The sequence below is a fragment of the Eufriesea mexicana genome, unplaced genomic scaffold, assembly GCF_001483705.2.
Source record: "Eufriesea mexicana isolate 0111107269 unplaced genomic scaffold, ASM148370v2 scaffold2646, whole genome shotgun sequence".
NCBI lineage: Eukaryota > Metazoa > Arthropoda > Insecta > Hymenoptera > Apidae > Eufriesea > Eufriesea mexicana.
In genome coordinates this window covers 788562-814038 of record NW_016910740.1, presented here as the reverse complement: position 1 = coordinate 814038, position 25477 = coordinate 788562, and the positions used below count along the sequence as shown (strand labels likewise).

Sequence of the window (25477 nt, the reverse complement as noted above, 5' to 3'; positions counted from 1 at the left end):
TATGTATATAATTAATTTTTAATTGAATGTTTTATTTTAAATGTTAATATCAATTTCCAAATTATTTTTATTTCTTATATATTTTTCAAATTGGAATAACAATTTTTAATTCTTGTATTTGTATTATACCACGATTTTTTAAAAGATTAAGATACTTCAATTTGTTTCATAATTATAATAGCTTATGATATATATATATATATACTGTTATTAATAATACAAGATATTAATAATAATAATAAAATTAATATTGAATAGTAATTAAATAATAATAAATTTTATTTTATATATTTTATATATACATAAATTAAAAATAATTAATAAACAGAATAAAACAAAATAAAGTAATAGAATGAATTTGTTAAAAATACAAGTTAGAACTACTACATCAAAATGTATATATGTACCCAGTTATTACATAATTTATTATTTGTTATTTATATTATCATTTTCCGTTTATACCGTTATTTATCTCAATATACAAAGAATAAAATGAGAGTAAAATATTATTACATGAATCTTGTAAACAAATAATATATATCTCATAGAAATACTTTTATTTGATGCAACATACCGTAGTTTACATAACACAATCTATAAAACTTAAAATTTAATTAAAATTCAATTATACGAATTTACGAGGAAATAAGGTGATACGACAAAAGTAAATTTACACATGTCCTGAAAGTAAGTATAGAAAGTGTAGATACTACAACTTCGATGCGAACATAAAAGAGCAGAAGAATTTATTTACAAATTATATTATTAAAATATATTAAAATCCACAATATAAACTACAATGGAAGTTTCACTTTTTTGTATTTAGTTAATAATCATTATCGTTTTGGTAAAACATCCATATGCAAAGTATTTACTATTTTATGGTGTATTCCTACATTTCACTTACAATTCATACAAAGTGATTCTTAAAAGTTACGATCGCTTAGTGCATAGTTATTAAAATCACGTGCATACCTTTATAGTCGCTATAAATAATATACTTATTAATAATACATTTTTTTTCTCTGTTTCCTAATTAATTAAAGGACAAAAAAAGAAACGTCAATGAAAGTATGAAAAGTAGGAGAATATTCAGTGTGCATAAAAATAGGTATTTTATTTTATAAAATATTGCAAACATTATTTGGACGGAAATTCATTTCTGATTTAGATTACAGAAATATACGAAGTAATGATAATCGATTAATCGTTACTTGAACTGCATATGCATTTCGATTCGTGTTTCATTATTTGTCAATAAATCTGATTCGTTAACTTTATCGATAAAATAATCAAATTTCACATTAAACGAAATATTAGAAATTGCATTATAATTTCTCGTTATTTTTCAATCTGTTCGTTATTACACGATTTCTCTTGCTTTACTATTTTACAACTATTCTCTCATTTAATTATTTCGTATATTACTTGTTTATTTTATTATTCTAAAACATTTGTAAACGAATCGTGACCGGTGAATAATCAAGGTTTAATCAAAGAAAATTGATAAGTTTTTCTTTGCGGATAATAGTTATAAGGCACTTTGTATCCTGTTATTTTAAAGCAGAAATACGAAACATACTCTACACGAATTAATCGACTTGGCAAATGTAGGATATTATAAATATTTATTCTTTATTCGAAGGCACACTGCAAATTACTGTTACGAGTATTATAATTATTTTTCGTACACAGTATCATTAACTATTAATTTATCGTAGAATTCCTGCCTATATATTCAGTCAAGTAATAAGCACAAATCATGTCTTCGTATCAACAAATATCTCAACAGTGATAATTATGGTTGAATAAATAAATATTATTTTTTAATCAATTTAAAATAACTGAAATATATGTACATTTCAATTAATATTCTCTCGTAGTAAAAAATTATTCTTCACAAATTTTTCTCTTCTCCCAGAAAATCATTTCTCAATGAACTTAAACTTAACCCCTTGTGCTACAATAACGAGTCTAACTCGTCGTGAATTTTCCACGCTAAACCCCATAAAGATGAATCATTATACATTGTCATTAGAATAAAATTATATCTGACGCATTTTAACACGTGCAAAATTTGCATAAATTCAAAAAATTGTTATAATTTTATCGCGACTAATATAGTGGCTAATTAAAATAAAATACTTTTACAATGTATAGTTCTTCATAATTAAATCGTAGTGCAAGGGGTTAATATGTAGTACGATCGACCAGCTGTTCTCTTCTTTCCCAAATAAAACAGCATTCGTTTATATTTAAAACCATCTACTAATCATAATTATCTCAATCATGTAACATCTGGATTACACGATCACGTAAGAACAAAATTCAAATTGCAGCCTCTTGCTGAAATTCGTTGGGTACTTGTGAAAAAGGCTGGAGACGTACAAATTGTTAGAATAACGAAAAATTAAGGAAGTTAAATACAAATGTCTCTTTGAGTTTGTGTAAATACAAAAGGCAGAACCGGTGAATCTTTTAAAGAGTGTCGAGCAGGGAATCCAAGAGATCTAGCTGATTTTCATCCCAGCCCGCAGTAGCGATTAGCAAACCAGTAAGGTCATCCTCGCTTAGGCTAACTTGAGTAGAGTCAGGAATTTCCGAAAGACAGTCTGGAATCGGGGGAGATACGCTACTCGGAGGAGTCTCGTACAACGTGGACGGACAATTGATCGATGGGGCACCATTGCTTTGTACATTGTTCGTTACCATCGTCTTCCCAGATGTTACCTTCTTTGATCCGCGAATCCGTTGGGACATGGTCGCGCGTCGCTTTGATTTTTTGCCCTCTTCCATCCTTTCGAGGTCTAACTTCCAGAAACCACCTTTGCCAGGCTCATCCTTCGAACGTGGTAATTTTACGAAACATTTGTTCAGCGACAAATTGTGTCGAATCGAATTCTGTTTAAAACGAAAAAGAAAAAGAAGAAGAGGAACGACATAGATGATTCTTATTTATATCAGAGAAATTTATGCTAATATCGAAATTCTAATTTGTAATTACGATAAATATGAAATATTTCTCGAGATCTGTTTGACGAAGAGAATTTATGTTTCTGTTGGAATAATTTCAAAATTAAATCTTAATTTTAACGACAATCGATCGGCAAATTGCGACGATTGTTGTATACGAAATCTGGTACCTGCCAAGCTGGATCGGCGTATTTATAAAATAAGAAATTTTCTCGAATCCACGCGTATATGTTGGAGAGAGACACCTTGTTGTTATTCGCACGCATCGCCAGGCAAATGATCGTGGCGTATGAAAATGGCGGTTTGGCGTCGGGATCAGTCCGATACTTCTCTGCATTTGCAGCTAGATCTGAACGCAGAAAATTAATTCAAAATTAATATTTTTTCATTCTTTTTTTTTCTCTTGTAAAGTCTAATACTTTCAGATTCCAATTTTTTACTCGTATTTCCGATGCAAGTAGAAGTTTTTGCTTCGATGAATACATTTTTGTTAACGATACTATGTCATATTCTTTACATATTCATTACCATATACGTAAATTCTACCAAATCTTTAAATAGATTCGTAAATTGTCTACGTCGAAGAATAACGATAGTATTCTAAATAATTTAAACGTGAAAATGAAAATATGCTATTTCTATGCTATACCTTGAATAGCATATAACCGATATAAATAATTAAAAGCTAGAGTGAGAAACAAAATGTTCTACGTAATATGACATAATAACTTAGTATACGGGCATATTTCATAACAGTACTATTATTCAATAGTTCAATGAATCATAAAAATCTCTTTACTATAAAATTAGGATACACCTTTTGACACTAACATGTTCGTCAATATGGTTGTTCATTATATTACACTTGTGTGGAATTTTAATCGTTGTAATTATCTTAAACTGGTGAGCGTTAATTATACATGCAATCTTGTAATCATTTTTTGCGAAATGAAATCACCGAATTTCAGAAAAGAAATGATCAATTTTAAGTTGAATATAAACGTATTTAACCGCATCATTTTTGATAATAAAGTTTCGATATTATCGCTTTATATTTCTAATTATTAACCGAATTACTTATAACGTATATAAATTTCTGATGACTACGGTACCCCATATAAATTTAAATTTCTCAAATGAAGCTTCGGACAATTTAAAAAGTACTGTACACATGTCTTCACATTATAATAATCATGTCAATATAAAAACAATCATTTTTCAATATTCCAATATTTCATTTTCACTTTATATTTCTATTTATTAATTTTATCGATTACAATGCACGTCAATTTTTAACAATTACGGTACCCCATGTAGAATCAACTATAGAGTAAAATTCAACCAATCGATACCGCGATAATGAAAAAGGAGAAGTTTCTAGTTTTTAATATGTAGAGGATAGTACGAATAATAGAAATTGCAAAGCAATTTGAATGAAATCAATTTCGTTCACCTAATTCGGCCTTAATCAGGGGTGAAAGCTTCTTCCTTGGTTGTCGCGTTACAGGCGGTGGTGATGGAGAACAGGGTGGTGTTGGCAAACTAGAAGCACTCGTAATGTCCAACGACTGCAGCCATGAAAGGCTCGTCAATTCTGCTTCAACACCATAATCGTCATTATGCATATTTTCCCTCATAGCTGACGAACCACGTCTCGTTGCTTTTTCACTGTCGATCGATTCTGCCTTCATTTTCACCATTTTTCATCGCATAGGTATCGAACGCGTGTTAAGAACCTGAGTAAAAACACCAAAATCTCGAATTATTTACAATACCAATTTCGAATAATTCGTAACACTATTTTTAAAGCCGACATATGATCATTTATAATCACGAACATTCTCACAACGGTTCTACTAAATTCCATACATCATTCTATACGTATATATCGTTTTTTAACGTTGTTTATGTTAGTTAAGCAGAATATTCTAAGTCGAGAGCCGAAATGAAAATTTAATTCCGATATAATCATTAGAAAGATACGAAACGCAATATGTAACATTGGCCTAGAATTTCGTCGCATATAACGCAGTTACCGCGAAATATGCCAAATTAAAAGAAATTCATATTCAAAGAACACTTATCTAATATATATTTAAGAAGACAAATGTACATGCAATTACTAACGATTTCTAATTATTTTCTAAATAATGAAACGATAAAATAAGGAATATAGAATTCCAAATTCTACGTCTCGATTGAAATATCGACGCCTCGTTTCGAAAGGGCGAAACGGAAGTGGAAGATTTCTGCGAAGGGAGCTATTGCACCCAAACTCGCCGAGGGTAGGTAGTAGTGAAGAAAAGAAAAAAAGAAGAAATACGGCAAATCAATACGAAATTCTAACGGAATGCAACGTAAGAGTGAATTCTTATTGGAAAGTTCAAGCACGACACACCTGTGAACATTTCCGGGGCCGATAAATAAAAAGATTCTTCACTTTCGGTAAAACATTCACGGCAACTTAATCCAACGTGTTAGGAAAACTCGAAAACGTACATTACGATTCGTTAGATCGCATAAGTACATTCTCGGCGACTGTGTGGGATAAAACATGTAAACCGCATGATCGTTCGAATGAAACTAGTGCCAAGGGGTAACGAAAGCCCTGATAATCCCCCACTTTGAATCTACTTGCTTGCCGTAAACCACCGGCCGTGGTTGGTGTGCGTGACAGGTGTTGGCTCCCTTTTGCAGGTGGACCATATGTACGTGCTGTTCAAACCTGCGTGCAAACCTTCTCCCTTCTCTTAATTTCTCGGACAGCCAACGGGGGAGAAACTCGCCCTCGCATTTTTTATTCATAATACTTACCCTCGAAATTTTCTTTCCGTCTTTTTTTCTCTGCCTCTCGATACGTGTAACGTTTCCACGACAGAAGCAAGTAAGGGAAAGATTTTCCACGAGGAAATCAGACCGATTGAAGCAAATAGGTAAGAGTTGGTCTTGAATGAAGATTTCCTCCTGATTTGTTACGGATTCGTTTTTTAGAAATTTGCTAATATCGTCTGGGTACGATTTTCTGCAGAAATTTAAAACAATTTTTACATATGCGAGCACACGAACACGGACAGAATGCTATTCTCATATTACACGTATTATACGTCGTAGACGTAATCCTCCAGAAAATCATGCTAACGATATATTTCTGTAAAAATTATATTTATTGCAAATTCAAAATTGCAGTGATCTTTCTTCGCGTTTCTCATATTTTTCTATTCCTCTTTGGGTTAAAAATTGGGATAAAAAGCATATCTTGTAAATAAAAATTATCGAACAAGTAGGAATTGAATTAATTGTCTTGCGAATGAATTGTTACATGTACGTGAAGTACAGATATATTTGTAAACTTTACAATGTAGAATTTCAAGGTAAATTATTGTTGAAAGAAAAACGTTTGATTGTATTAAAAACGTTTAAGAAAAATATTGCCATAAAAGTCTTAAAAGAACTTATTTCTTTGATTTCAGATTAATCTTTTTAAAAACACTGTGCAGTTTTTGTTTAATCATATCAAATGATCACCATTATTGATCATTTATTCAATTCTTTATTATTTAATGATATATTTTTCTTAATTACAACTTTAATTTAATGTGGAATATCAGAGTTTCGTAATTATCTACAATAATATGATACCCAACTAGCAAATTGTTAAAGAGGTGAATAATGTTATAATATTGTACGAAAAAGACAAATTCAATTAATACTGAATTTAAAGCAATCGAAATATAATAGCCAATTATGTTTCAAATAAATTATTTTAATTTTTAATGATATGAAACCCCATTCGAAATATCACTGTATCAATAATAATAATTTAATTAGAATGAACAAGAAAATTTTTGAACGTATATCTGTCATTAAGAAAATATTGAAATTCTAATGAAATATGCTAAAAATTATAATAACAAAATAAACTCAATAAAATGACATTATAATATTAATATAAATGTAAAATACAAAAATTTGTAAATAATACTATGTCTATATATTAAATACTTTTTGCATAAAAATTTGTATATTAAATATTCATAAAGAAATTTGCTTCTTTCTTCTGTTTTCTTTAGTTCTATTTTCTGTAACTATATTTGAACGACGAAGAATTATCGCATTACTATGTTATTATAAAAATTGGATAAAATGTTATGTAAATTAAAAAACGATATAATCTGAAATTAATATATGTGTTCAACGCGATAATTTTTAGAAAAGTACCTATCTTTTAGTTTTATATATCAAAATATAAGAAAAATTATACATTAAGTTATTATATATTAGACAATATTACATTAAAAGCATCAAGTCAATTTTTAAACTTATTTACTTTGAGTACCCAAGAAATTTTTAAATTCAATTAAGTCATATAATTGAATAAAAAATCTATTGTATAATTTTTTTTTTAATACTTAGTAATTTAGTGCTATCGTTGTGTAAAATGTAATGCAAAAGAATATCAGAAATTGATTTTGTGAAAAATAAAAACGTAAATAATTTGCAAAACCATAAATTTTAATTAAGGTTTGTATTACAATTAATTAATTTCGAAATTAGGTTTTTTTTATTAAAAATAATATGCTGGTGCAAAATTTGTTGTTATTAATTGGAAAATTATTCAGAACAGTTAATATTAATGATTTGTAGTTAGCAAGTAAAGGCTATATATTCATACAATAATATCGATAGCGTTAATCTATTTATATAAACGATTCAGCTAGTAATAAATATGTCCGTTAATCTTTTTATTAAAAAGATATTTTAATTATACGAAAAACATCTATTTCATAAGAAATAGTCTTTATTGAACTATGTAAGTAGTAATGTAACTGCTCGTGTATAATTTTATATAAAAGGAATAAACTTCCTTTTCTTACGTCTAGTTTGAACATTTTTTTATATATCTTTGTACATTGTAGATTGGTATGTAGAATACTTTGTAATCTGTTAGATTAAATATTTATGCCTATTTTATTTATATTTATTGTATATTATTTATTGTATATGTACATTTATTAAATTGTATGACAAATTTTTGGTGTATGCATAGTATATGTATACTTATTTTACATTTGTTATTTTAAATAACTACACTGCTCTATTGAAAGTATTATAGAAATCAATTAATCTCAAGTTAAGTTTTGTCTAAATATCGACAATTTTCAAAGTAAACTTGAAACACGCTTCATCTTTATAGTACTTATACCGAATTATTAAAAAACAAAAATTTAGTAATCATTTGTTTATCGCAACTGCGGACTCAGTCTTTCACCTATTCCTTTGTTGTAATAATAACGTCAAAAATCTCCTTTGTCGAAACGGAGAGCTAATTTTGCAAAATAAAATCGTATGTCATATCTATTTAATATCACGCGAAGATCGAGACAGACTGAATAATATTATTTGTATCGACACTTTATGATAAAAAATGCACATATGTATATGTATATTATTACAAATTTATTATTGTCGATTTAAAAATACGAAATTTGGTCAAAATGATGATAGTCTATTCGGTTTCTAATATAAAATTACACGTTAAAATGATTTTTTAAGTATATACTGGTAACAATAAATTATGCTTGCGAACATTATATTAAAATTTAACCTGGAAGAATACGTTTCTTTCGTTCCAAATTATATTAAATTAGCAATGCAATGTGTTACTTCAATTATTAGTATTTGATCATTGTACTATTCACAATTTCCATATTTTTACGTAAAAAATAATGTATATTCGTTTTATGTAAAAATAAATTTTTTTTATATTTCGTATGTGTGAATTTAAATATTACCTATACTTCAAATATAGCGAATATGAAATATTCGCAATACTACGATAAAATTTATACAGGTAGTAATATCTAAAATAACACGTGTATCTTTTATAAGTTCATTAAATATCGTTAAAAATAAATTAAATTTAAAATAACGTAAAGAGAATTAAAAAACTTAATATCATAAACTCGTATAGCATCATTTTACTCCAAAAAATAATAAACAAAGTAATCAAACACATAGTTCTTATACCGAGGCTACACAATGTTACAAGACGTATTGTCCAAGAAAATTATATATGTTATCCATCGAGTATCTATCACACGGGAACAAGCTGCACGAATATATTTTGTATAAATCCTAAAAACATTCACAATTTTATCGCGAGCGAGATAAATATATAAGGCCTAATTAAAATTAAACGCTCTGCCAATCTACAATTGTTCATGATTAAATCGCAGTATAAGGGGTTAAAGAATATTAAAAAATATCTATCAATCCAAACACTATAACACGACTAAAAACATTGACCAGGAAGCATTTTTCACTATTCGATTAATTATCTTTCTTACATTCTCTTGCTTTTTTTCGATAATCATTCTAATAGAACGAATGCTTGTGAAATAGTTACTCATGCAACTTCGACGTTAGACGCCATCATGAATACCACGGCGCTAAATGCTATACAAGCTTGTTACGAACTCGTTACACAATTTCCAAAGGTATACCTCCTAACAAGTTGCAAAAGAAATTTATTATATAGCAAGTTTCATTACGTAGTATGAATCCGACTGAAAAAGCTTATTTTATCGAAGAGTCGCAATATGAAAATCAATAACGAAAGTGTAGACTGCAGCCGATTGGTTATAATATCTTTCAAGGAACATTGATTAAAAATACACGGTTCCTTTCCTGTTGCCAGCATAAGTCGATATTTGGTTGAATTAAAGAGGAAAAAAAAATGCATACATCAAGGCTACGGTATGTAATATCGATAATTACAAACGAAGTAACAGTGTTCAGAAAGTAAATGAAAATCAAGTGTTCGTATGGTTGATTGTCAGTAGGGGTGGTCGCATAGTCTGAACGTTCTCGTACAGGTACTTTCATTGATCGAATCAGAAAGGCAGTGACCGTCACTTACGATATCCCAGCATGAAAGAGAGGGGAAAGAACCGCGGCTATTCGACGACGTTGAGAATGGCGTGTTAAATTTCACAGGCCTGCTTATTATTGGTCGATGTCCGTTAGGATCGTTAGGATAAAATTTTCCTGGCAAATTTGCGCTGGATACGAACGCAATTTTACCCTACACGCAGGACCAACGTGTGGGCGTTATCCAACGGTTGACCGGCCCTCTATTCACAGAATCGTGAAACATGATTTCTATACTGCGAAATGAATTGTACATTCAGCGATCACGTTCAATGTCAGTTCGGACGGTACACGAATTTAGAGTCATCTAATAAATTTAAATTTCCTGCATCTCCTAATTAAATTTGTAGTATCCGTTGATTAAACGTCGACGTATAGGTTAGGATTTCTCGTAACGCGATTTGGTACCAACGATCAGTAAATCTTAAATTTGGATAATGTATGGATTATAGACCAAGTGAGTAATAAGTTACTACAATGCCTGTATTAATCACTTAGTCTATTGCATATATACGTGTATTATATCATTTTTAGCTAGCAGTTAAAGGATTATGGAAAATTGTATAAATAATCGGTACAGTCTGTACCAGTATGCTAAAGTTGAGTACCTATTATCGATAGTACGTGTACATTCGATTTTGTATTTTTAAATGGAATATGAAAATAAGAAATGCAGGTTCGATACGTTCCAACAAAATTCCGTGCTGTCTACGTAGTGCAAGTGTAAGTATCTACATGCACGATCAATAATCTCTTGGGAACATCCGTTCCCCTGCTGGCCTATCCAGCTGGCCACCCCTGCAATAATGGTAACACCAGCAGCACCAACAGTACCAGCACCGACAGTAGTAGTAGCACCTGCTACCCTCCCCGTGCCCCGTCAGGTTGTGACTCATGACCACTTTCCGTTTTACCACCATCTATCATTATTAATTGTTAAAATGCTTTCATGACTCTTTGTCATTTTTATTTTTATTTTTATTTTTTTATTTTCTTTTCGTTATTTATCTCCTTTTTGCCTTTTATTTAAATTTTCACAGGAGGATATATTACACACGCGTGTAAAAGGTGTATTTAATATGTTTATGGAAATTTGTATTGTAAGGTAATTATCAAGCTATACGATAGTTAAATGTACGTATGTGGAAATGACGTACAGTTAAATATGTATAAGAAAAATACTTATTTTCAGTAAACGAAACATTTATTATATAAATAAATAAACTAATTAGCTTTCTTTAAATTAAATTAATTCTGAAGTAAATAGCAAGTATATATGCAGTTTCGTGGAAAGAACTGCTGTAATAGCTAATCCACTTTGCTTTAGAAATGAAAATTGCAAGACTTCTATCTTTATCTTTCTAATGTAGTTTATGTTTAATATGCATATATAAATGCATATATAAATATATTTGGTTTAATATATAGAAAAGTTAATAATATAAACAGAAGTGAAACATTATTAGAATTTAATGAAAAATTAATTTGCGAAGTTGTTAAAGACGTACCAGGGATATTTTTAACCATACTTCGTAAATTGTTTGTTATAAAGTTATAGAATAGAATCAAATAACCATGTACTTTATGATTAAATGAAAAGATATAAAAGGAGAAAAATAGAGTTTAGTTGATATCGATGAAAATAATGATTAATTTACATATATTTATTCCATGATTATGTCTTTTAACATAATTCAATTTTCAAAACATATATTGTCCTCTCAAATAAATAAATAAATAAATAGTTTTATAGACTACGCCAAGTATAACACATTACTAAGTGACTAATAGTAGGTATACAGGTATACAATATCGTTTCTACAATTATTAATATTTCTAACCTTGAGAATAGAATTTCCTTTTATTATTACGCAGTAATTTTTTATTAAATACTATTATTACTTTAATGCACCGAACCAACAAACGAATTTAAACGAATTTAAAGAAATATAATACATAGATAAAAAAAAAGACATGTACAAAGGAAAAAGAAAAAAAGACTGAATAAAAAATGCAAAAAAATTAATGTAAATTGTAATTAAATTTCATTTGCAATTCTGCAAATAATTTATATAGTTCGTGATTTTTTTTAAATTTATTTTTTACGATTATAAATATCAAGGTTATTAAAATTATAAATAAACATGGAATATTTCGGAAATGAATATATCATTAGAAAATACGAATTAATAGCCTGCCATATTTCTTTGTTTCTTCCGAATAAAGAATTAACACATAAATCATAGTACATAATATAAAATAAGTATTGCAAGAATAGTTCTTAAATTATTTTATTATGTAAACACATAATACGATAGTATTATATTATTATTGTTGTGGCTGTGATACATACGTACATAAAGTACATATACAGAATTTATAATAATATAAATAAAAAAAGGAAATGATTGGAATAATTAAAATGAAATTGTTGGAGAAAAGAACAGAAATATTAATATATCGATTGAAATAAATCAAATAAAACGAGAAAATATTTAAAGTTTGAAGAGGACATGTAATACTATCAAGAACCTATTAAATGAGTGAAATAAAGGAAATTACTTAGGAAAATAGTATTTGCTAAAAAAGTGTAGATCGACTCAAGATCGATAGATTTTAACATATCCCCTTAGGAAATGTTTATAGGTCACCACATGAAAGATGATGTGGACGTATTTCAATGGTTAACTTAAAAAAGCAGATACTACCTGGCGAAGTTATAAATATAGACGCGAATGTGAGTATAGATTCCAAGAGAATGATGGTGCTTTTATAAAATATTCAAGGGAATTGATTCCAACTACCACAACAGCAATAGCAACGATAGTAAAGGTAATAGTTATATCAACGACTCAGCGAATGTTTTAATAGTAAAACAAATATGAATTTTTTCCAAAACTCCGAAAAATTATTAAATTGCGAAAAATATTTAATATAGCGAGAAAAATTGTTGCGAATACTATCGCTACTATCGATATTATGATTAATTATAAGCTACAAATATGAATTGTTACAATTGAACTCTAGAGAAATTTTCATTTGGATAATAAATTTTTAATCTAAAATGATTGAATAAAACACAACTGCAATAGTATCGTTTTACTTTTAACGATATTCGAATTTAAATTTTTCATTTACTTTATTAAACATGTTTTTGTACTAAAATATTATAGAAATTCGATCATTCGTAAATTATAATTAATTTAATACTTACCCAAATAATTATTCCACATCAATTCATTAGAAAGGATGTCCCGTTTATATGTATATTCAATTCAAAAGCATAATAGGAAAAACGAGAAAATCCACGACGTTAATTGACAACAATTTATGTTAATTAAAGTTACTTGAAATTAATTGAATGATATTTTATACACTTGTTTAAATAATACTAAACTTCAGTTCTAAAGAAAAATTTACATCGTTAACTTTATTCATTGGTTTTAATTAATACTATATTTACTTAATAAACATTCGTTATAATTTTATAACCGATTCAAAAAATTTACTAAATCATTCGAATTAAAACCAATGCTATGTTTGAAAGTGCTATTACAATTTACAGTATATCCACCAGCAACCACTGGCACCATACTATCGCCATCTTCTTATTCAGGTGAACGGTATCATTGTACCACTATACAGGTGCGCATAAATACTTTACATTTATATATAGATACACATTCATCAAAGTTATTGATTGTACTTAAAATTTACTTTTAAAGATATAATACATATACTAAATATATATACATAATTTTCATAATAGTACTTGAACAGTTCAATTTAAAAAGTATAAATATCCATCCTTTAGAAATACTTGTATATCATTACTATTTTCTTGTAATTTAAATGAAAAAAATTATAGAATTATAATATTATCTTCTGATCATATCTCGATAACACCTCGTATTCTTAATGATTACCGTTATATTTTTATATTCTTATTTATAACGAAGTAATTTAAAGATTATTTAAATGCACGAAATTTGTATTAATTATGTATAAATAGAAAGAAATCATTGAAAATTTGAATCAACTTATTTATTAGAATTTTTTATCATTCATTAAATCGTATTTGAATAAGTAAATGTGACTGTCTTATATTGCCTTTTCGATATAGTTAGCATCTATGTCAACATGTAGCATTTTATTCAAATATGAAAAAATAAAATATTTATCGGTTAAACTATTGTTATCTTAATCTATTGTAAAATTGAAAATTTCTCAGAGACACATGTTCTTGCAAACTGTTTTTTGTGAAATTTACAGAGGTAAAACAATTTTGGAAAATCACATTATTGCATATGCATGCATGACATATGCACGTGTGTAATGCATATTAAATACATAATTATATTTCTTTATACTATTTATTTTATACATTATTTACTGTATGTGTGTTTTATTTATTCATTCACACATACATTTAATTCAACAGAGGAACTATTTCATAGAAATTAAATCAATTTCTGTTAAACACGTTAGCTTCGTCATTCTTTTGGACTAAAAAGTCTGTTTTTTTCACTATCACTAGAAAGATAAAAAAGAAGATAAGTTTGTTATAACATTATTTCAATCTATGCTAATATAATATCCCTTTCAAAACACTAAAACAAAAAAATAGAACTATTTTTCATACTTATTTTTAATAAATTGAAATGTATATTGGCAGATAAAAGAAATAAGAGAAATATTATATTCGTATTACAACATTATGGAAATAATTTTTTTTCTTATAATCCCCGTGATTAAAAGATACATTGAAACAATGTAAATACTAAATTTTTAACTTATTCCTTCTTCACGTATTCCAACAAGAATAATTATATTCTTTTATCTTCTCCTTTCTTTATTCTGAATGGATTGAATCAATCATATCATGAAGTAACAAAAATTTAAAACATCGCATATACTTTAGTATATTGCATTCAGTGTCGTTACATATTATTGAAATTTTCAGCTATTGAAGAGATTTAATGTCGTTATTATTACAAATTATCGTTCAAATGATTACGATAATAAAAATATAAAACAAATAGCATTTTTACAGTTTCATAAACGTGTTTCATTGAAACCATATTATAATTTCAATGAAAAAGCTGATTTAGAATTCTTCTTCTATACACTATTTAATAAATGTCAACTTGTTATTAGAACACTTCTAATCACTATGTATATAAGAACTTTATGACACGATAATATGATTCTACACAAAATGATTTATTATCGACAATGATCGACGTTGATTAATTTTACTACCTACACTAAATCGAAGTGCAAATAACCTACTCATTTACATTAATTAATCAAATTTAAGATTTGAAAAATTATAGAAATTAAGGTACAAATGTGTATTATCTTATATTTTGGACTTAATGTCGATTAGTGGTAAAAGGCGTCAATCCCCTGAGAACCATGTTATCGAGAACACTGCTTATATAAGCTGAAACATCAACGGTATCTTCCTCTGCTTTTCTAATAAAAGGATGTTCTAGTAATTTGTTGTATTTCGGCCGTTGTGTCTCTTCCTTAATTAAACTGAAACAGTGATAAAGTAAGCAACCAGTAATAAAAAAAATTAAATTTCTGTATAGATTCGTAAATTCACGTTAAATTAATTTACCATGTATTCACAAAATTCACAAAATCCATAGTAAAATGATTCCCATTTTCATTAGGAGATAAGCGTGGTGGATCACCCTGAACTACTTGATAAAGTTGTTCAAAAACTGAATTCCATTTTGGATATGGAAAATAACCAGTTGCAATTTCCATTAACGTAATTCCTAATGACCATACATCACTTCTAACGTCATAACCCTTTGCACGTTGAGGATCTATCCTCTCTGGCTGAAAAATTATAATAAATTACAATGTTTCTAATTACATGCAAATTTTGTTAAATATTTTTTATTCATATCAATAATACACATACAGCCATATATGGTCTACATCCAGCATCTCGAGTACGTGCAATAGAATCTACCAATTGTCCTGATATACCAAAATCGCAAAGTTTTATATTACCATGTCGATCTAATAGAATATTACTAGGTTTTACATCTCTATGAATTATTCTTAATTTTTCCTTGAGGTAATTCAATGCCTTTACTGTGGCAACAGTAATTTTTCCTAAAATACGTTCTGGTATTCTTTCCTTTAATACCTCATGAATAAACTTATAAAATATATCTAATGAAGTGTCCATGAGCTCCATACAAATCCAACAGTCACCCTAATCAAAATATAATACTTATCATTAATTAAAAAAGATTAATATTAAAAGATCTGTTGCAAACTTACTTCTTTGAATAAAGCTCCATAAAATTGCACAATGCACGGACATTCATTAGATTTCATTACGACTTCTAAATCCATTAGTAGTTGTTTTTGCTCTCTTTCATCAACTGTAGAACGAATTCTCTATAATTAAATATGAGATCGTGAACTTCATAAATTATTTAAATAATAAAATTCAATTACTTACCTTCACAGCCATAACGGTATCACTTATCCTATGAATCATTTTATTTACAGTACCAAATCCTCCTCGCCCTATTTCTCCTAAATCTTGAAGATCTTCACTTGTAAAATCATATACTACATTTGGTGATAGCTGTAATTTTCCGGTACTTTGCATTGATTGACACATTCGTAATTTATCCCTATAATTTAATTGGATCATAATGTTATCAAATTAACTACTTACATATTTAACAAATACAAGTACCTTGCTTTATCAGGCAATTCTTGTGGAACTGCAGTACATGGTCTCACCGGTAGCTTGGGCAAAGATAAAGGTAAATTTGGACGAGAAGATCTATAATTATCAAACAAAAAAATAATTATTTATAACATATAATTTGAATATTTTTATATGATTTATTCAATTACTTACATTGGTAAACAAGCTGCAGTTCCAGTTGAATTAGAAAGAGAAGAGTTTGTTGAATTGTTAACTGACATATTACTTCCCTGTGTTTGAAAATTAAGTTTGAATTGTCTTCTTTTCTCTATTATAAAACAAATATAAATATTATTACACTATTATGAAAGGTATACATATAAATGTATTTAAGCACACGTATATGTATATGTATTCATATATATATTCAATAATATATTGCAATATTATCCTTCGTATAGAAGTATAAATAATGTACCTGACATTTCATTTTGAACATCATTAATAGATCCAAAATCCAAATGTTGGAAATTAAATGGTCTGCTAGAACCTACATATTAATGATACAATTAAATATACTAATGTCATTGAATAGATAATTTAATATATATACATATGTATATATACAATAAAATGATTATTTTGTATCAATGATGAGTTAACGTTTAGGTTATGAAGATAAAATCCTTCATGTACTTATCATTAAACGTCATATTGCTATATAACTTACTTTGATTAGTTGGAGTTGAAAAATTCCCCCGATTCTCTGTCATTTTTTAATATCCTTAATAGCTGACTACCAGAAGACAAATCTTTTATTAAAGGCACTCCTTTTAGGAGACCTTTCCGCAAGATTTTAACAATCTAGCATACGTATTCTGCAGCGAGTGCACCATTTGTGCAATTTCGTTCCTTTTCGAACAATATGTAGAAAAATCTTACTTTTTCTTTTTCCGAAGCACTTGATTTTAATTGTAATTTAACTTTCTTTCTATTACAAAAATACACCTTGCCATAAGCTTATCACAATTATTTATTTATTTGACAACGATGACATACATACCATTCAATATAATATATGGATGAAAAAAAAAGATAATGCTAAGTTTACATTAATCTATACCAGAACTTTTTTTAATAAAAAATTCTCGAGTTGAATTGCTTCTGGTTGTTCATTTATTTTCGTTTTATATACATGTTTCTGGGAGTCTGGAGACTCTATGAAGAAATTCACGAACTGTTATAGTTCTGTACCTTAATCATTGTAGGCGCTAGTAGCAACTTTGTCAAGAAAATTACTCTTTTGTAATATCATATTCCATGGACATACAATATTTACAAATCATGTAGCATCGTTTGCTAATTTCTCCAGTTGAAGATGTTAAAATAATAAAATTAATTTCAATGGAAATTATATTTTCTAAATTATCTTTAGTAGAATCTAGATTCAATTATATGATTATATGTCACTACATTCATTTTTAAATTACCTTTACACTTTTACAATTAAATATTTTTCTTTAATTTTCTGAACTTCATATAATACCTAATGTATTTCAAATGTACATAAATGTAATTTAACATATTGACATGAATTTAATAATTTAGTATAGTTTAATACATTAAATAATTAATTGTGAGTTTTGTTCATTAATTATCAAAAAGTAAAATATCTAAATTGGATAAAACATCTTGATGTAATAAAATTAAAACAAAAGATTTGAATATTACTTAATACCAATCAATTTATAGAACAGTAAAATGTATGAAAACTGTAAAAACCAAAATATTTGTAAAACGATAAAAATTTTCTAGTTAAGTAAAAAAATATTTAAATTTTGCAATTTAAATATCTCAATTTTATAAATCATTTTTCTTTAATTGTATGCCTTTTATAATATGTATTTTATCTACATCAAATTATTAACAATTATTATTTAAATTATATTATTTATGCATAATTTTGTATATATGACTTCAAATTAATATTTGGATAATCATTAAAATATTTCTGTACTGACATTTTCTTAAATTACTATAATTCATTCATGTGTATTCTCATTTAATTTGCTGTCAAATTACTATACTATGTAAGTTACTACATAAACATTAGCTGAACTTACCAAAACAAACAGAAAAATGTGGTTTGCAAAAACATTCAATTCACTAATATTACCTGATTTAAGGTAATTTTTTTAAATGTTCAATAATATAAGCAGATATTATGTATTAATTTATACTATTTTATTTTATAATGAACAAAAGTTAATGACATAACCTTTTTTGATTGAATATAATTAAATATACTTAGTATGTAAATGAAAATTATTATTCTGTGATATACTAAATAAAATTTTTCATATATGTATTACAAACAGATAATATACAATAATATGTATATAATATTTTTTTTATAGGTACAATTTAGTAAATGAGATTCAATTTTATAGTGTTTTTTCACCAACTTATAAAAAACCAATCTATGGAAAAGAAAACCAAAAAGTATTTTTTGAGAGATACAAAGGAAAAAATATATTGCGTTCAAAAATCAAACCATCAAGTAGTTCTGAGACATGCTCCGAATTTTATGATGCATTAGTTTGGTAAATACTTAAATTTTTAAGTAAAGAAATTTGTCTTTAATTTCAAATTATTGATTATGTATGTTTTATACATCAGCAAATTTACAAATCATATTATGAGGGAAGGTAAGAAACAAATAGCTAAAAAACTAGTAGCAGATACTTTTGAAAATATTAAAATAATGCAACTGCAAAAATATTACAATGCTTCACTTGATAACCAAAAAAATATTATATTGGATCCAAAAAAAATATTACATGAAGCTGTAAATAATTGTTTACCTATTTTACACTTACAAAAAATAATGAAAGTTAAATTTTTTTTTTTTTTTTTTTTTTTTTATGAATAATTCAATAAGTAATTGAAATTAATAATATTTATACATCATATAAGGTTCCTGTACCAGTGGATAAAAACAGAGCTGTATTTTTATCTATGAATTGGCTAATTAAAGCTGCACAAGATAAAGGAAATGCTGAAAAATTTGGCGATGTAATGGCACAGGAACTCATTAATGCTGCGCAAAACAAAGTATATTCATATTCCCTTATTTTATTACTTCTGTTTAAATGTTATAAAATATTAAAAGATTGTTGTGTATATAAACAAAACTTACAAAACATAAAATTATCATTCATTTTTATATTCTATGTTTTAGGGTAAAGCTGTTAAAAAAATGTATGATTTACATAAGCAATGTGAAGCAAATCGAGCCTATGCACATTATAGATGGATATAAATTACAGGTTATCAAAAATAAAATTACTTATTTAAAACAGTGATAGTTTATTTTATTTATTAACATCACCAAAAATTTTGTAAAACATAAGTTTTTCTATAATTTGTCCATATTTTATATACATTTTTAATTTCAAGTTTTTATTACATGATTTAGCATTTAAGGATTCGTATAAATAATTATAAGTGGTTGGATTCTCCGAAAAAGGAGTAATATTATTAACAGTAGTCTTGAAATCTATTCTTTTACCCCAATAATTGATATATGATATTATAATTTCTTGATCTTCTAAATATTTGTCATCGTCTTTATAACATATGGATCCAACTACATTATTACATATATAAGCACTAACATGTAGTGACGAAGTGAGTATTAAACCTAAAATATATAATAAATTTCAGTAATAGATTCTAGTACAAGATGATTAAATCTTATGTAAACTTACCCGCACATACGAAATTCAAATTTTGCTCTGATGATATAAAATCTAAAATTTTTAAACTGATAGATACTGGTATAGTTGCACTTATTAAAATTGTGTAGCTACACTTCAGTTTATTAAAAATCCTTGCATGTACAATATAAGGAAACAAATAGATTACTTTATAACCTTGAAATTTTATTGATTTGATTGTTGATGATGTATTATTAGATTTCTCAATATTTGATACACAATTATATCGTTTAGTTATATCATTGATGTTATTATAAACACTGTATCTTAATTGTTTACAAAACCGTATCATAAGTAAATTCATAGTGAGTTATATTTATATTTTTCTTATATTATATTATTTTCTTTATTACTTTCTATTCTATATTGTATTCTTTATTCTTTATATTATTTTTTGTATTATATATATATATATATATATATATATTTTTTCTTTACTGCAATATAAATTCAAAGATGTTGAAATTACTTTCTCTCTTATTTAAATATGCACTTGCATATATATATTAGAACATACTTAGATGTCACTCCAAGTTATACAAAATTGTCAATTCAGAAATCAGCACCTCTAGTGAGAATGTAAATTATCATTTTATGTGCATCCATACATTAGCATTTACAACCATGTTAAATTTTTCCAAAACAAATACTATTCTCATGATGAAGCAATATATATGATATATGTTTCATAAAAGTAAGTATAGTTAATAAAAGCGTTAGCGAAATTATATCGATCAGATGTTATGTTTCATGAGATAGAAATTAGTAATCTTACTTTATGAATTATGTGATGTTAACTCAAGATTGTTTTGATTTAAGTTAAAAATTAAGTTTTAAAATATGTAATTTGTTATTTTTCAAACAATTTAAATTACACACATACTATACAAAAATTTGTTAAATTAATTCATAAACGACTTGTAGTCTGAAATTTAGGTATGCGTGTTCGCCAATAATTTTTTATTTTCATTTCATTTTGAATAATTCAAATAATACAAATTGCACTATTAGTGTAATTTTTTTTTAATATGTCATGCATATATCATTTAACAAATAAAACTATCTACTCTATTTTTCTACATGTAACAAATATTTTATTGTTTCATACATATACATGTCACAATTCATCAATACTACAAATTCTTCAAAATGAAGAATACTACATCATTCTTCTTCAAATACGCTTTATCTCATCATCTCTATTTATGTTTTCAATTATGTTTCAAATTTTCACAATTTAAATATAATATTAGCAGTACAATTGATTCAGCATGTTAATGTCGAATTACTTTTAAGTTTGGAATACAAAATTTAATTAATGGTAATTTGTTCTTATTTTATATAAAGACACAAGGTTTCGATTAAGACCCTCTCACACATTGTTCCAATAACTAAAGCAAAGCCAAACAATTAAATAAATATTGTATTATAGTACATTTGATTTCAATACTTAAGTCTACTAATATTCTAAATAAGATGAACCATTAACAAAAGTCTTTGTATAATCTGTAATTCTTAGTCATTTCATTGTATATTACTATAATGATTTTTGTTTTACAAATTGCATGTATTACTTCATTTAAAAATAATTCTATCTTGTGTAATAACTAAATAGTCACATGGTATGCAATAAAATACATAGAATAACATATGCATGCAAAAACAATAATTAACAATTATCTGTCAATTGTCATAATGCAAGTGAGTATTTTTAGTGATTTTGAATTTTTCTCTTTTTCTATTCCTTCAGTCTTGACTCTAAAGTAAATAAAATCTATATTTCATTATTATACACATTATTGTATCTTTTGTTATCGTACACATATGCACAAATTTTTTTATTTGCCATATGTATACTTTTATCCATTATGACCAAGAATAGTCAGTTTTTCTTTTAGAATTTTTTTACTCCTAGTTACTATTAATGTATTAATGACATTGTCCAAAATAATTAATATTTTAATTCCTTTAAAAGCCATTTCCTCTATTATTTGTTAATGTACTGCTGAATATATTATTTTGTCAATATAGCAATATACATAAAAATCCATACTATGCTTCACAAGTTCAAATACAAAATATATTTTCAATATCTTCACATCCTCCTTGAATGAGATGATTGGAAATACTTGTAATTCATTCTTTTCTTTTTGTCTATATTTGTTATATATGCAACTGTGCAGTAATATTTTTGCATATAACTTTCATTAGTTTCTAAAATCTACTCACAAACAATACACTTTACCATATAAGTATTATCATTGCATTTCTGGAGCCATTTCTTATTTAAGGATAGGATTTTCAAGTCAGAAATCTTAAAATGTATCCCCTCTTGGCACTTTTTGGAAAGAATGCATATTGCTATTCTATTTATAAAGTACCCATTATCGCATAATTTTTAATATTGTAATATTATATGTTTGAAAAGTTGAAATTTGGCACTTAAAATTGATTATGTCTTATTTAAAAGTAAGTCTTTTCATATTTAAACTAATACAGCAGTACTGAATGCATATTTTAATTAAGTATTTTATGTCACCATTAGAATTTGCAGCTACTCATAATTAATTCATTTTTTATACTATAAAAATTTATCTGTGAAAAGAGCAATAAAAAGGACAGGTATTAAAGCAAGAAGCTATTAAATCTATTTAGTTTATATATTAATATATTTATAATGAAACAAATTATTATTCTTCTAAAACATAGCTGACTTCAAAAGATGATCTTTTTCTATATTATATTGATACAAAAGTATCCAATTTAGATATGTCTTAACTTGCTGGCTATTTAAAATAAAGCACCAAACTCTTGACTTCAATACAATCCAAAAATGTATACTATGCTTTTTATAAATAACAAAGATCACAAAGAATTTTATTATTTCAATATTATTTAATCTCAATATTATTTAATCTCAATAAATAATTAATCTCTTTTTTATAAAAATAAACAAAAATATGAGGTTTAAAAATGTATATTCCATATTTCATAATTTTAAATAATATGCTTATATTAAAGTTTAGAATTATTAATAAATACATAGAATAAAACTAAATTTCTTTATACATAATTCTTTTATTCTGTCAATTCATACTATTATATAATTGATATATTAATGTTAGTAATTATGTACATTATGTACATTTTTTACATTATCTATTATAAACCACAAAACAATAATAATAAATTTATTAATTCTGTACACAATTTTCAGTTGGATTAGTATATCACTATCCTTAATAATATAACAATGTAGTTACCATATTAAAACTATATTTTATTAATACCATTAACATTAATAATTAAACACTATACAATCTCTTACCTCGTTATTTTTAATTTGCTTTGCAACAAGACAAAACTTTTTTAACTTACTTGTTAACAAAAAAAAAAATCACATTTTATATTGTAATTTGTTTAGTACAATATCATTCTTGTCTACAAATGTATGGTACTTTTATCAAATTTTTGACAAAATTAAATAGTATATTTTAAGAACAAAAAATTATATTTATTAGAAATCAAGTAATTAAACAAAATATCTTAGCAAAATAATTATATATTTAGATGTGATAATTTTACTTATACTAAAAAAAAAATATTTTTAAGCAACTTATAGAGTATAATAATGACACTGTTGGATGAAAGTATAAAACGTCTTAAAAATTATTGGGATGGAGATATAATATGGTATTTTTAATATTTGTTTTTTTTTAATTTTTATTTACTTTAACATTTTTATAAGTTAAACAAATAATAAAAATGAAAGAATTTTATCTGAGCAAAATTATAAGGCATAATTCTTAAAAGTCAAAAAAATGTATAATCAAACAATTTTCCAACATTTTTTAAAATATTAATAGTAATCAATTATGTTCAATTAATATATTCTTAGTTTCAAACTAGCTTTGTTTTGTAATTAATTTCAAGTACCCAATACTTTTCAATACTTGTTCATATCATTGTGGAATCTCTACCATATTGTCACAATTTAAAATTCTCATTCTTATGAAAATTGTAAGAGTAGTATCTCTCACCATCATATACATTTATACATTTAAGTTCATTTTTTCCTCATCAATTTATAAAGTATCTAGAAAGTATTTGTTACCACTTTTTCTTCCATCGAAAAGAACTGTGTTCTACAAATCCTAATTGATGTTTGTTGCATATGTATTATACATCACAATTCTTACTTTTATATTTTGTCACATTCTGCAATAATTTCCTGACGTGTAACAATTAAATCTGGTATATTTCTTAAAACTGTCTCCTTATTTTTTGAAGAATTCTGATCTTCCAAATCACTTACTCATAATTTTTAGATTCACGTAAAAAATTAAAAAAACCCCAAATTCTTTTCATTTTCAAATGCAGAATTTTTATTTTCTTATAAAAGCATTTTGTTATTGAATAAAAGCATAATAATATTTATGATTGCTCCTAATATTTAATAATATTATGCTTTTATATATATTATTCAATTTCTACTGTATATTATTACAAATGAAAGATCTATACATGCCACTACATATAAGGACAAATAAATACAATGATTTTTTACAATAGACTAACTTTGTTATGTTATAATTTTGTCATATCGAAACCTTAAGATTGTTTTACATCAATATTTTAACATCAATGGTATGTTTTGCTAAGAATAATCTTTTATACTCTTATAATTTTGCCCATTAATGTACATAATAAATAAAAAATGTACAGAAATTAATTTCAATAAAAGAAGGTAATAAATAAATTTAATTGGTTTAAATTAGACAATAATAAAACAAAGTTAGAAAGTATCAAGTAGACTACATAAATATTGAAATAATAATAAAAAATAAAGTAGTATTAAATTGTATTTTGATAATTATGGTAACAATGATTGGTAAATTAATCTTTTCTAATAATATAATAATACAAAAAAATAATTAAGTGTATTATGTAAGTATATATGTTATCATAAATAGAAAATTCTACAAATAAATACAGTATTTTTTAAATTCATATAAATAATAGTATTGTTAAAATATTTATGAAGGTATTTTGTATTTTGAATATTATATCTTAAAATATACCTAAGAAAACGTTTTTAATATTAAAA

General features: G+C 26.0%; 4 protein-coding genes across 4 annotated transcripts; 1 reads left to right on the top strand and 3 right to left on the bottom strand.

Moving 5' to 3' along the window:
* Positions 1–2478: 2478 nt before the first annotated feature.
* Positions 2479–4673, bottom strand: LOC108550335 (forkhead box protein J1-B). Its single transcript, XM_017904060.1, has 3 exons — positions 4427–4673; positions 3144–3322; positions 2479–2901 (listed from the first exon to the last, which is right to left on the bottom strand). The coding sequence occupies exons 1-3, from the start codon at positions 4671–4673 to the stop codon at positions 2479–2481; spliced, it is 849 nt and encodes a 282-aa protein (XP_017759549.1).
* Positions 4674–15278: 10605 nt separating this feature from the next.
* LOC108550298 (MAP kinase kinase 4) lies at positions 15279–17763 on the bottom strand. The gene is made up of 10 exons (XM_017904002.1): positions 17655–17763; positions 17322–17582; positions 17070–17141; positions 16805–16919; positions 16637–16726; positions 16394–16571; positions 16210–16329; positions 15842–16141; positions 15530–15756; positions 15279–15444 (listed from the first exon to the last, which is right to left on the bottom strand). Exons 2-10 carry the CDS (start codon positions 17362–17364, stop codon positions 15279–15281), a joined length of 1311 nt encoding a protein of 436 aa, XP_017759491.1. The 5' UTR covers positions 17365–17582; positions 17655–17763.
* A 967-nt stretch (positions 17764–18730) lies between these two features.
* Positions 18731–19913, top strand: mRpS7 (mitochondrial ribosomal protein S7). Its single transcript, XM_017904059.1, has 5 exons — positions 18731–18777; positions 19009–19194; positions 19271–19492; positions 19558–19705; positions 19833–19913. Exons 1-5 carry the CDS (start codon positions 18731–18733, stop codon positions 19911–19913), a joined length of 684 nt encoding a protein of 227 aa, XP_017759548.1.
* A 97-nt stretch (positions 19914–20010) lies between these two features.
* Positions 20011–20674, bottom strand: LOC108550343 (uncharacterized; the record flags this gene model as incomplete). Its single annotated transcript, XM_017904067.1, has 2 exons — positions 20362–20674; positions 20011–20294 (listed from the first exon to the last, which is right to left on the bottom strand). Coding segments are annotated over exons 1-2 (597 nt in total), but the record flags the coding sequence as incomplete, so codon positions are not given.
* Between the last annotated feature and the right edge of the window lie 4803 nt (positions 20675–25477).